This window comes from Amblyraja radiata, chromosome 14, assembly GCF_010909765.2.
Source record: "Amblyraja radiata isolate CabotCenter1 chromosome 14, sAmbRad1.1.pri, whole genome shotgun sequence".
Classification (NCBI taxonomy): Eukaryota; Metazoa; Chordata; class Chondrichthyes; order Rajiformes; family Rajidae; genus Amblyraja; species Amblyraja radiata.
Genome location: NC_045969.1, coordinates 50237729 through 50251547, shown reverse-complemented (window position 1 = coordinate 50251547; position 13819 = coordinate 50237729). Strand labels below are relative to the sequence as shown.

Below are 13819 nucleotides of genomic sequence, written 5' to 3'. Positions count from 1 at the left end.
GTCCATTGTTCTTCCACCCCGCCCCGGGGTCCTCCATTGACAACTATCCTAAAATATGTAAGTGATTATTGCTGGTGTCAGGGGCTATGGGGAGAAGACAGGAGAATGGGGATAGGATTGTGAAAGGTTTGGATAGAGTGGACATGGAGAGGATGTTTCCACTAGTGAGATAGTCTAGGACCAGTGGTCACAGACTCAGAATGTTCCTTTCGGAAGGAGATGAGGAGGAATATCTTTAGTCAGTTGGTTATGAATCTGTGGATTTCATTGCCACAGAAGGCTGTGGAGGACAAGTCAATGGATGTTTTTTAGGCAGAGATACGTAGATAGATTTCTGATTAGTGCGAGTGTCAGGGGTTAATGGGAGAAGGCAGGAGAAAGGGATTGAGAGGAAGACATCGATCAGCCATGATTGAATGGCGGAGTAGACTTGATGGGCCGGATGGCCTAATTCTGCTCTATTCACTTATGACCTTAAAAACTAAAAATTCAAGATGAGCAGAAGGATGAAATGAATGAGTCAACAGCACTGAATGTGGTGAACACAGGTAGCAAAGCCTTAGGATGTTCTATTTGCAGTCACATTAAACAATGGCAAATGTTAGGATAAAAACAGGTCATTCGGCCTTTAAAGTTTAATGTTTCCAGACCTCATAGTCTACTTCTACTTTGTTGTGTTTTTTTCACTCTGAATCATTTAATCTCCTAAGGAAAGGTTTGCAATGTTCTCTTTTGTTATTTGACTAGAGCCTTAAAACAAAAGTACATGCTTTGCCATTTAAATGTATAATAATTTCTGAATTACTATCCATTTGAATTGCAAAGCATGTAATTTCTGAATTATTATCCAAAACATTACAAAGAATCAGGAAACCATTTTATCAATAGAGCAGGAAGAGCAGGAATTAACATGGACTTGCGTCTCTGACGTGACTCTGAGCCTGAGAGGCAACATAAATTCAGAGTCTCTGCGGAGGGTAAACAATTTGAATCACACAGATGAAGAAGTATTTTATACACTGACAGTATTCACCACAGGCTGTCCTTCTCTTCCAGCAGAAAGATTCACTCACGTGGAAATCATTGTGTAATATAAATCACAGTGTTCCATCCTCTGACATTTCTAATTGCTCACTTCATTGCTCCCGTTATTTTATAAGATTGCTCAACTTAAGCGACTAGTTGGACATTGATTCGACATCAGCAGACGAGAGAACGGAAGGCGTAGGTGAAGTCTTCACTACTTACATGTTAATTCTAAGAATGCAAGGCTAATTTAGGAAAGTCCCTTAATAAATTGTTCTACTTTGGACTCATATGCAGAATGGTTACAGGGAAGGTAAGGAAAGTGGCCTTAAGGGTATACTGTGTGCACAATATATGCACTATATGCACAAATCCTTCAACCAGTAATCTATCAGCAATCTGTATGCTGGCCTCCGTGGATAAGAAAACATTTAACTGACTGTAACGTGATGCCCTGATTTTGCAGGGAAAATGTTGCTATTAAAGCCCATTTTGATTTGGCAAGGAAATTTCTGTGAGGAAAGGTGAATCATCTTTGGGATTTTCAGCATTGGGTTGCAATTGTGGTGCCAGGATCCAGAATGTCTCGGGGCGGCTGCACGTCTTGGATGATATCAAGGTTCTTGAGAGTTGTTGGTATTTCGATTATTCAGGCAAATGGGGAGTAATAATTAAAGATTGAATATTATACAACCATCTGCTAACATTCCTACTTCTGAGCATATGATGGTAGGAAGGTCATTGATTAAGATGAACAATGTATCAATGACTTGGATGAAAATGTAGATGGGGTGGGTAGTACGTTTGCAGATGACACAAAAAATGGTGGAGTTGTGAATTGTAAAGAAGGCTGTTGATGGATGCTGTGGGGAAAAGGTCAGCTGGCTGGAATTTAATCCAAGGAATGTGAGGTGTTGCACTTTGGGAGGTCAAATGTGAATAGAACGTATACAGTTAATGGCAAGACCCTAAACATCATTGATGTACAGATGGATCTTCAGGTCCAAATCCATAGCTCCCTGAAAGTAACTACACAAGTAGATGGGGTGGTAAAGGAGGCATATGGTATGAATGCCTTCAAAGGTTGGAGCATTGAGTGTAAGAGTCAAGAAGTTTACAGCTTTATGACATTTTGGTTTGGCGGCATTTGGATTATTTTGTGTAGTTTGGTCATCCCATTACAGGCTTTGGGGAGGCTACAGAAGAGGTTTTGCCAAGATGCAGCCTAGAATAGTGAATATTACCTTGAAGGAGAGGTTGGACAGACTCTGATTATTTTTTCAGATGTCAGAAGCCAAGGGGAGACCTGATGCAAGTTTATAAAATGATGAGCAGCACAGCTAAGGAGATAGTAAGGATGTTTTACCCAGGGAAGAAAAGCCACATACTATTGGGAGAGGGGGGGAAATTAAAGGAGATTTGGGAGGTAAGTTTTTTGTGCAGAATGGTAGGTGCCTGAACTCACTGCTAGGGGTGGTAGTGGAAGTAGACAGAATAGTGGTATTTAAGAGGCTTTTAGGTATTCCATGGATATGCAGGGAATGGAGGTATATGCATCACATGCAGGCAATGCAAATTAGTTCAAGTATATATCATGTTCCACACAGATATCGTAGGACGAAGGATCTGTTCCGGTGAAGTGCTGTACTGTTCTATGGAGCTGAAGGTTGTTAGATAAAAATGTAATTTAATTCTAGTTATGGTATGCAGAAGGAACATGCATTGATGCAGCAATTTCAGAATGCTGTGAAGTACTTCTGAAATGCAATCAATGCTCTAATGTAGGAAATCACTTACAAACAGGGCACCAAATGTGAATTTAAGTGACTAACGCTACATTTCAATAAGGTACCATTTTTTAAGTAAATTTCCCTACAGTTCTATGAAAGAAGCTCAATGAAAGAATAATATGAGTTTGCATAAAGGCAGCAGGAATTTCAATGATCTGCAGATTATTGAGTGTGGAAGATCGATGTGCCGGCAGGCAAATTGAAGTCCAGAGGAAACTGAGGTATGGATCAGGGTTCCATCCATGATGGGGAAGGAGATATGATTCGCGCAGAGGTCATAGCCTCAGAATTAAAGGGTGCTCTTTTAGAAAGGAGGTGAGGGGGATCTTCTTTAGTCAGAAGGTAGTTAATCTGTGGAACTCATTGCCACAGAGGGTTGTGGAGGCCAAGTGAGTGGATATTTCTAAGGCAGAGATAGACAAATTCTTAATTAGAACGGGTGTCAAGGGCTTTGCGGAGAAGGCAGGAAAATGGGATTAGGAGGCAGAGATCAGCAATGGTTGAATGACAGAGTAGATCGATGGGCCGAATGGCCTAATTCTACTCCTATAACTTGTAAACTTGTGAACTATGTTGCTTTTGCAGAAGACACATGGTTGGAAGCTCATGTCAGGGTCAAACAGGAAGTCAGGTTTACAAATAATTTTGATTAGCTTCATTCAATGACCAAAGGAGAAGTGTGGCGTTGACAGGAAGGGAATAAAGAATGCAGTAAGAACTAACGTCAATAGCTTTGGACGTCAATAGCTGCAGGAGTAGACCATTCGGCCCTTCGAGCCAGCACCGCCATTCAATGTGATCATGGCTGATCATCCCCAATCAGTACCCCGTTCCTGCCTTCTCCCCATATCCCCTGACTCTGCTATCTTTAAGAGTTCTATCTAACTCTTTTAAAAGCATCCAGAGAACCGGCCTCCACCACCTTCTGAGGCAGAGAATTCCACAGACACGCAACTCTCTGTGTGAAAAGGTTTTTCCTCATCTCCGTTCTAAATGGCTTACCCCTTATTCTTAAACTGTGGCTCCTGGTTCTGGACTCCCCCAACATCGAGAACATGTTTCCTGCCTCTAGCATGTCCAAACCGTGAATAATCTTATATGTTTCAATAAGATCTCCTCTCATCCTTCTAAATTCCAGAGTATGCAAGCCCAGCCGCTCCATTCTATCAACATATGACAGTCCCGCCATCCCGGGAATTAACCTTGTGAACCTACGCTGCACTCCCTCAATAGCAAGAATGTCCTTCCTCAAATCTTGAGACCAAAACTGCACACAATACTCCAGGTGTGGTCTCACTAAGGACCCTGTACAACTGCAGAAGAACCTCCTTGCTCCTATACTCAACTCATGAAGGCCAACATGCCATTCGCTTTCTCACTGCCTGCTGTATCTGCATGCTTTTTCAGTCTGAAGATGGGTCTCGACCCGAAACGTCTCAAGGCAAGTGAAATGTCAGCTCAGAGCCACAAGGGCTGAGGGAGATAGTAATGAAGATGAACTTCATGGAATCAATGAATGCTTGGAAAATAGTTTGGGATATTTCCGAAGCTGTATATAGATGAGAATAAAGGACAAATCAGAGGGCTGATCCTTGGCAACTTCGGAAAGAAATGTGTTGAAATGGAAAGAAAAATAATTGACTCAATGGGGAGGAATTGGACTTGACAAGTGACACCCTGCCCAACAAATTGCTGGGGAGGAAGTAGGGTCTCAACCCGAAACGTCACCCATTCCTTCTCTCAAGAGATGCTGCCTGTCCCGCTGAGCAACTCCAGCTTTTTGTGTTTATCTAAAGTGCCAGAGGTACAACACTGGAGAAGGTTGGACTGGGTCACCATGTCAATGGCTGCAATCCAGATGAGGCAGGTGCGGAGAGACACTTTGCCACACAGGGTGAAACTGCTGATTTTTAAAACGCTGCTTTGTTACCCTGAAAAGGGATGAGCATTTATTACTGGTGTTCAGAGCCTTGGAAAAGATGCCATGGATTTCAGATACTTCACCACGTCGAATGAATTTGAACGGAAAAGGAAATGTGTTGTGGGGCGGCAGTGTGCAAAGATTTATGATTCGGGAATATTATGTCTGAGAAGCGTGGTGATGATGGCATATTTGATGATCCAGTTAGCGAGAGGGAAATATTAGCAATATTACTCATAACGGGGTAAGGCAGGGAAGTTGGGGGGCCAAACATTGGATGAGAGTTAAGGTCAAGAAGGAAGCAAAGGTCTCAAAGATATATTTAGATCAAGACAGGAGTGATAAAGGGAAAAATAGAGAATGCAGCTCGGACAGTGTGAGGGGAGCGAAATTGCATCTCTGTGGACAAGGGAAAAGAGAGAGATAAAGGGATAGGTGAAGAGCTGAGCCAATGGTCTTCATGATCGAAAAATATAGTAAAGTCCAGCAGCTCCACAAAGATACATTTGGATTTAAGAGTGCAGGGTGGAAATGGAAGGAGAAAGACAGCATATAATGAAGAATTAAAGGGGTCGATTTATCTTTGAAGATATTCTTGGAATTTTGAACAATTTCTGCTGAGGATGCCACGTTGATCCAGCAAGATCTGGTGAGGAACATTTATGCCAAAACTTGACAAAAAAGGAGGAATGTGCCTAATGTTATGGCATGTGGTTCAAATGTTGTCCACTTTTACTTTGCTTTCTGTTTTGCCACATATTAGGTACATTCTGTTTGAAATAATGGATAGAGTGGATGTGGAGAGGATGTACCCTCTAGTGGGAGAGTCTAGGACCAGAAGTCATAGCCTATGAATTAAAGGACGTTCCTTTTGGAAAGAGATGAGGAGAATTTCTTTAGTCACAGGGTGGTAAATCTGTGGATTTTTTTGTCACAGAAGGCTGTGGAGGCCAAGTCAATGGATATTTTTAAGGCAGAGATAGATAGATTCTTAATTAGTCCGTGTGTCAGGGGTTATGGGGAGAAAGCAGGAGAATGGGGTTGGGAGGGAGAGATGGATCAGCTACGATTGAATTGCAGAGTAGAATTGATGGGCCGAATGGCCTAATTCTGCTCCTATCACTTATGAACTTATGAGGAAATCGACTGGCTATTGGCAGCAGTCCTGATCTGAACCAACCAGCATTTAAACAAAGGTGAGTCTGAGGCTTCAGCAGCCACAGTGTTAAACAGTGCAATACCTGAGTTGGAACAGGATGAATCTGTCAGTTTTCTCTGCCACAGAACTCCACAAGGAGTCCTGGAACAGAGCCCATTCTTAATCTACTCCTCCAGCATTAATTAAAAATGTACTACCAGTTAGAAGCCTGTAGATTCTGAAAGCAAGTGACAGCTGAAATGGTTCACAAATTGTACAGTTCTAACGGCTTAAGAAAGAACAAAACTGAGGGAAGGTGGGGGAATAAGGTATTGGGCTTATGATGCTAGGACATGAATCCTGTCCACTGCTTACACTTACCCATTCCAGATGCAGAGAACCAACTTTGCCTGTCCTGTGCATGTTGAGCGTCACTGGTGTGGTCTTAGTGGCAACAAGATCTCAGCTGGCGCAATGGGAGAGCCAGCCACGAAGATGTTCTTGACAGCCAACAAAGCTGAAGTGGACTCAGCCAGCTGTGAAAGCTGTCACTGGGTTTGACATTCAGAGATCTTTTTAATTTAAACTATTAAAATAGAAAAAAAAGCTTGAAGGGATAAATCCAACTGAAATGGACGCGTAATGAAAAACCTCAAAGGAAAACAAAATATTAAAGCAATGTCTAGTAACATATTTCTTACTTCAGCATTCATTGACTTGATTCTTGGCACTCAAGAGACATTGTGCAGATTGAAGCAAGTTGAAGCTTGGTACAAAAGGCAAGTGGACCAGTGAGGTCTCACCGAGGCCCTTTTCCCAAAATGCCCTGACAGACTTGGCAGCTCACTACGACTTTAGGCATTCAAATTGTTTGTAAATGCGATTTGAATCAGTACAAAATAAAAGTAAAAATGAACAAAATGAAGAATAAATATACTCAATTAAAACACCATGAATATTAACATATAAATAAAAATATTAAGTGCGTAGGAAGAAACTGCGGATGCAGGTTTAAACTGAAGATAGACACAATAAGCTGAAGTAACTCAGCGGCACAAACAGCATCTCTGGAGAGAAGGAATAGGTGATGTTTCGCATCGTGATACTTCTTCAGACAAATAAAATTATTCAAATGCTTTCCATGGGGTTAAATGAATGGAGTCACCATTCAATACACTGGCAAGCCCGCGTGTAAAAACAAAGGACAAAATATGATGTGTAATCAGCATATATTCTTCTCTGTGGATTGTCACCTTGTCGTGGTGGAGAAGCTAGTGTGATCCTGAGAGCGATGCCGTCTGGAGCTGTGCTCCTGGTGAGGGCCACCCATGGCGGTAAGGTCGAGGGGGAGGTCTCTGACAAAGAGCAATCCAATCAAGACGTCAATGGTGGAACAGGCGGAGGACGATGGCTGACTTTAGTGGAGCGTCACAATGGCTGGGAAGGTGGATGAAGGCTGCAGCAGAAAAGGGTCCCCGGTCCATTTTGACTCCATGCCACTGGATCCTGACTCAGACCTGTCAAGGTCCATGTGGTGGCTGTCTGTGCACCAGTCTCCCCACGTTAAATAAAGTCACGCACAGGCATCCTCCATTTAGGGAATAGCACTCTGGGGACATCCATGGTCAGCCACAACCGAGGGGGCCAAAGTACTCAGCCCTGTCTCCAGCACATCAGTGAGTCCAGCAGTGGAGCTGGAGGCCAGCTGCCAACAACTGACTACCAGGTCTATTCAGGCTTGTTCTTTGTGTGAAAATCAGAAATGTACTGAACTGCATATAGCAGGCACTCAACTGCTCCTCCTTCAGAACAGCTGCTTATCAGTAAACTCGGTTTTAATGGAATGAGGCAGGAAACTATATCACTGCAAATAAAATTGAGAATGGGAATCCAATTGACAAACTGAAGCCGACGACATCAGATGATAAACTATTACAGTTGCAATTAAAGTGAATTGCTTATTAATGTCCCTGAAAGTAAATTCCAGCCACTGAAATCACCCTTTCATCTTTGGTTGTTTTACAGGCCAGAGATATATTGAATTAATTCTGACATCTCCACTCCATGAGCAGAACCTGCAGTTATTTTGCTTTCCAAGTACGAAATGTAGTCTGCCAAGGAACAACAATTGTGAACACCAGCTAACAAATTGGGAAGTGAAAGTAGGTTTGCTTGTTACTTTCGTGTAAATCCACGCGGACACGTTTGGAGTTTCATTAATGATGTTTAAGGTAGAAATTTTAAATGACTGGTGTAACAATTAATTCTTCTTGAAGCGGTGCTGGCTAGAAGGGCTGAATGGCCTACTCCTGCACCTATTGTCTATTGTCTTCTGAATGATGGAGAGGCAAGGATCTAACGGAAGTCTTTCTTTAGGCAGCACAGTGGAGCAGCGGTAGAGTTGCTGCCTTACAGCGTGTGCAGAGAGACCCGGGTCCAATCCTGACCGCGGGTGCTGTCTGAACGGAGTTTGTACGTTCTCCCTCGTGACCTGCATGGGTTTTCTCCGAGATCTTCGGTTTCCTCCCACACTCCAAAGACGTACAGATATGTAAGTAAATTGGTTTGGCAAATGTAAAAATTGTCCCTAGTGTGTGTAGGATAGTGTTAATATGCAGAGATCGCTGGTTGGTGCGGGCCCCGTGGGCCAAAGGGCCTGTTTCTGCGCTGTATCTCCAACTGAACTAATCTAAATTGAGATGCTTGATTTAATTCAAAGGAAATCACTTAACAGAAAGTCTGGATAAAATCAGACAAGTTAATTTTTACCCACAGGATGTGAATATCACTTTTGACCTCTGCATGAAATGATAACATTTATTGCTCTCTATTTGTCCCTGAATCGGGGAGACATTAAGGGCTGACCACAATATTTGGTCTGGAGTCAAATGTAAGCCATATCTAATAAGAATGATATACTTCATTTCCACAAAGGGTTGAGTGAACCATGGGTTTGTTGGGTCTAGTACTTTCGTGGCCGTCGTTCTCAATCACAACTTTCAATCGCAGATTTATTCAATTATATGCATCTAAATTTCCTCAGTTGTCAGGGTGGGATTGTGATTAGTGTCCAGTTGATTTGGCGGCTCGGTGGTGCAGCGTTAGAGTTGCTGCCTTACAGCGCCAGAGACCCGGTTCAATTCTGACCGCGGGTGCTGTATGCACGGAGTCTGTACGTACTCCCGGGTGCTTCAGTTTCCTTCCACACTCCAAAGATGTACAGGTTTGTAGGTTAATTGGCTTGGTATAATTGTAAATTGTCCCAAGTGTGTGTAGGATAGTGTTAGTGTGCGGGTCGGCACAGACTCGATGGGCCAAAGGGCCTGTTTCAGCACTGTATCTGTAATATGATTCATCCTCTTACTGAAGCATCCTGAGGTCGGTTCGATAAGGTCACGGTGGTTATGATATAAATTCATTTATTATTATGGTTGGACATTGGATTTTCATAAATGGACAACTGCCCATAACTAAATTCAAAGTAGTTACTTATTTCATTGCTGTGGTATTAATTCGGGTGAATTGACAACAATAATAATAACATTTAACAAGCTCAATACATCTAACCAAGCACTAATCTAACAATGTCTTTCAACCCACCCAGCACTGCTGTGTGACTCAGGCTAGTCTGACAGCCCCTGCCAAAGTCAGGACCATCACCACCTTCAAGCTCCCCTCCAAGTTGCACACCATCCTGACTTGGAAATACATTGATGATCTTTCACCATCGCTGAGTATAAATCCTGGACCTCTCTGCAAAACAACACTTAGGGTGTACTCATGGACAATAGATGCAGGAGCAGGCCATTTGGCCCTTCGAGCCAGCCCCGCCATTAAATATGATCATGGCTGATCATCCACAATCAGTACCCCGTTCCTGCTTTCTCCCCATATCCCTTGATTCTGTTAGCCCTAAGAGCTATATCTAGTATACCCAGGAGTGCAACAGCACAAGGCAGAGATTCGCCACCAATTTCCCAAGGGCAGTTAGCGACAGGCTTTGCCAGTGTCTCCCAGACCCTGAAAAATGAATAATTCATAAAACAAACCCAGAAATGTTTATGTTCACTTGCTGTTGGTGATATGCTCTTGTCTGGGGTAACGGGATCAAAATCCCCAATATTTTGTAGATTTGCTGTGGCTGCAGACACCTCTGTGAAGCAAGAAACAATAGATGCAACCAAAGACAGGCCTTTAAACCTACTTGATGTAGTAATCTCTGCCGTCCTTTGTAGTGGCCATCTCCCATCCATAGGGAAGCCCCGGAGAAGAGTTCCAGATCGGTGGAGAAGGTAACCAGTTTGAAGACTTGCTTCTGTGGCTAGAAATGTAGAACAAAACAATGAAGTTAGAAGTTGAATATCAATTATTTCACTACATATTTCATTCCTCAGTGGCCACAAAAAGGACCAATGAAGGGTGCAGTATAATGTTCATCATAAGCCGACACTTGCTAACATCATTGAATGGCAGGGTAATTTACCTTGTAGATTTGGTGACCATCTACAGTAAATGAGGTCACCAAATCTTCCAGTAAACCGTAAAATGGTTGCTTACACAAAAACGTCAAGAACATCCAAGCGCATTCAAAATTCCATAAAGACAGGTCTAATTGCAGCATTTCTCACCATTAGATGAAATTACAATGCAAAAGTACATAATTGGTTGCTTATTGCTTTGGGATGGATTCAAGTCATAAGGACATTATGTAAATGCAAAGCATTTCTTTCGTTTGAATAAGCAACTCAAAATGGGTTTTGGAGTATTTAACGCCATTGAATCTTTTTAATAAACAGGACTGCATTTGAACCAAAACAAAATCACCATCTTTTCGAAAATATATTCATTTTCTCTTTACATGATCTCATGTTAGTCGGGCCAGAGAAGCTGCATTAAGTTTTTTATTACAACGTTACTTAATAAGCATAATTTCACATCTCTCAAACATAATGGAGTTCAACACATTAGTCTAATAGGATTAAAATGTATCAGTGGAATTATATGCACAGTTAAGAATGATTAATATGCCTGCTTTCAACTTTACAAACCATTACAAGTCGTAAATCAAGCAGGGCTTAAGTATCCTTTTATATTATGGAACAAGACTTCATCCGCAGTTGCAGGAACAATCACATTTATAGTTTTGACCATCTTGTAAAGATTTGCTTTACTTTTATTAACGTGTTTAATTCTTACACAAACACCGCAACAGATGGAATGACATCTTTGTTCATTGTTTGTGTTAGCTATGGGTTATTGCCAAGGCAGATTTCAGAAACAGAATTCCAACCATAAGCAAATGCCTTTAATATTCTTATACTATGTAATCATGATTGTATTGGAGGACTATCGTGAATGATATCACTAATGGCAGAGGCTGCAGTTTTAAATACATTAGCTGCCCCAGTAAAATGCCATGAATGTAATTCAACCACAAGACATGATAGGATACATGATCATAGTAAGATGTTGAATATTTCAGAACAAGCTGTTTAAAATGTAGTACAATGCATAATAATACTTATTGTGTTCAAACCTTCAGAATTGTGAGATAAGGGGAAAGGACGACCAAATAAAAGGGAACTATAAATCACAAGATATCTTAAGTGAGGGGATCTGGCAGTGTTACTGAAGAGGCCAGTGATCTCCCGTTCTGGTCTATGCCCAGGAATAGAGGAATGCTGTTCACATTAGTCATTCATCATAATCATAATCATACATTATTAGCCAAGTATGTTTTGCAGCATACGAGGAATTTTGCCATACAGTCATACTAATAAAAAGCACCAGAACACACAAGATACATTTTAACATAAACATCCACCACAGTGACTCCTCCACATCCCTCATTGTGATGGAAGGCGGAAAAAAAAAGTACAATATCTTCCTTTCTTTGTGCTCCCGCGGTCGGGAGCCTCGAGCCTTCCGTTGACGGGACGATCTTACTCCCGTAGCTGGCGACGGACCCTCCACGTTCAGGGCGATCAAGCTCCCACATCGAGGGGGGGGGGGGAATCTCAGCTCCCCACGCCGGGCGATCGGACCACGGTTCGGGGCTTGTCGAACCTTCTGCGTCATTGGAGCTCCCGACGTCGGCCTCTCATCCGAGGCTGTGAGCCCTTGATGTTAAAGTCCGCAGGCCGTGGTTGGAGAGTCGATCCCAGGCAAGGAATCGGCCCCGATGTTAAGTCCATGCCCCGCGGTGGGGCTCAAAGTCAGCCCTGAGCAAGACCTCCAGCTCCACGATGTTACGCCGCAGAGCGACCGGAGATACGACCCGGGAAACAATCGCATCTCCGGCAAGGTATTCAACAAAAAAAGTTTCCCCCTCCCCCCTCCCCCCCCCCCCCCACATAAAACAAACCAGAAAACATTAACACAAACCTTAAAAACACACTAAAAATAATTTAAAAAAGGATTAAGGACAGACAGACTGTTGGCGAGGCTTGGTAGGAAGTTGTGCATTCTCACCATTCTAAGAAAACTTTCCTGAATGCATTTCTAGATTTTATTTCCTTGAAATCTCCATTTTTGGATGCTAATGCTATCTCACATGGAAGTACCAGTATCCAGAACCTTTCCTTTGTTATGCTACAGTGAGCTCCTGTTCTGGTCTATGCCCAGGGTGCTGAGAACATCCTGTTGGGCTAATGGGCCAGATGAACGTGGTCACCTGAGGACAAGCAATACTCTCTGACTCTATCAATTATTATCTCTGCCTCAGTTATGCATTGAAACCATTGTATCTTAACAACTTGGGAAACACTCATTGGAGATCCTCACTTGCATGTTTGTGTCCATCAAGTGAAGGCTTGGTATATGTACCTTGGGACTCTAGGTGGAATCTGCTTTACGACACAAATTTGTAAGAAATCAAAACCAAACAAATAAAAAAGCCCTGGAGGTCAGGCAACTTCTATGGAAAGAGAAATAGAGTGGAACTTTTAAATCAAAGACCTTTTGTCAGAAGTGGGAAAGGGAAATTAGGTTTATTCCATGTTATGGTGAAGGTTGGGGAAGGGATGGAGATACATTAGAAAATGGATGGGAGATTTTCCCGAGGGATGCTGCTGGTTGCCTGCTAGCACTGAACTACATAACAAGGAATCAGGCACTGTTCTGATGCCTTCTAGTTTTCTATATAGTGGACTAATTATGTCAACTTGAAATTGGCCATTCGACCAAGGCACAAGGCAAGAACTAAATTTCTACAAAACCATATCCATTGATGACCCTTAAATTATGCTAACATTCATCGCGTCACCGATCATGTGGGGACAGCCAAGTCGCTGAAAAAAAATCGCGTAAGTGGGACAGTTTCATTTTGCTCCTGTGTTTTATTCAGAAAAGGTGGGGTGGAAGATTGCAACCTTCGCGTGGTCCGCCCTGTTTCGACGAATCCAATCAACCTGGCGTGCACAATCAAATAAGATCAAATAGAACAAGTTGTCCTACATACGCAAGAAGAAGAAGAAGATTCAGAAAAGGTCAGGATGACATTAACTTATTACATTTTCAGTAGGATTGTAAGGATCAGCAAATGTCCACAATAGACAAAATGTTACTAAACATGATAGAGATGAAACCTAACTGGAAAAGAACTACATGGACATCAGCTTCTGCAGCTACGTTTTGTACACTCACCATCAATACCAGAAGACCAGTTTTTTTAAAATCTGCATTTCTTGGCTTTCTACCACATCCAAATTCAGCAGCATGGCTCCTGCTTCTCAGACATATTGAGCCTGCAATTTGATTAACTAAAGGTAATCATGTTTACCGGCAGAAATGCAGACCCCTTTCTTTCCCAAATGTAAAATGAAAAGCGCAAGGCTCATACTCAACTAACTTTCTCTTATGTGTGTACATCCATGTTCTTTGTCGCTCTGACGTGGAAATACATAATGCTCATCCTTCATTTTGTCTGGATGTGGGGGCAATGTG

At 42.3% G+C, this 13819-nt stretch overlaps 1 protein-coding gene across 1 annotated transcript in view; it reads right to left on the bottom strand.

Annotated features, from left to right (window-relative positions):
- frmpd4 (FERM and PDZ domain containing 4) overlaps positions 1–13819 on the bottom strand; it is a 590061-nt gene that overhangs the window by 293906 nt on the left and 282336 nt on the right. The window contains 1 exon segment of the mRNA XM_033033329.1: positions 10080–10196. Coding sequence (XP_032889220.1) covers positions 10080–10196 — 117 coding nt within the window.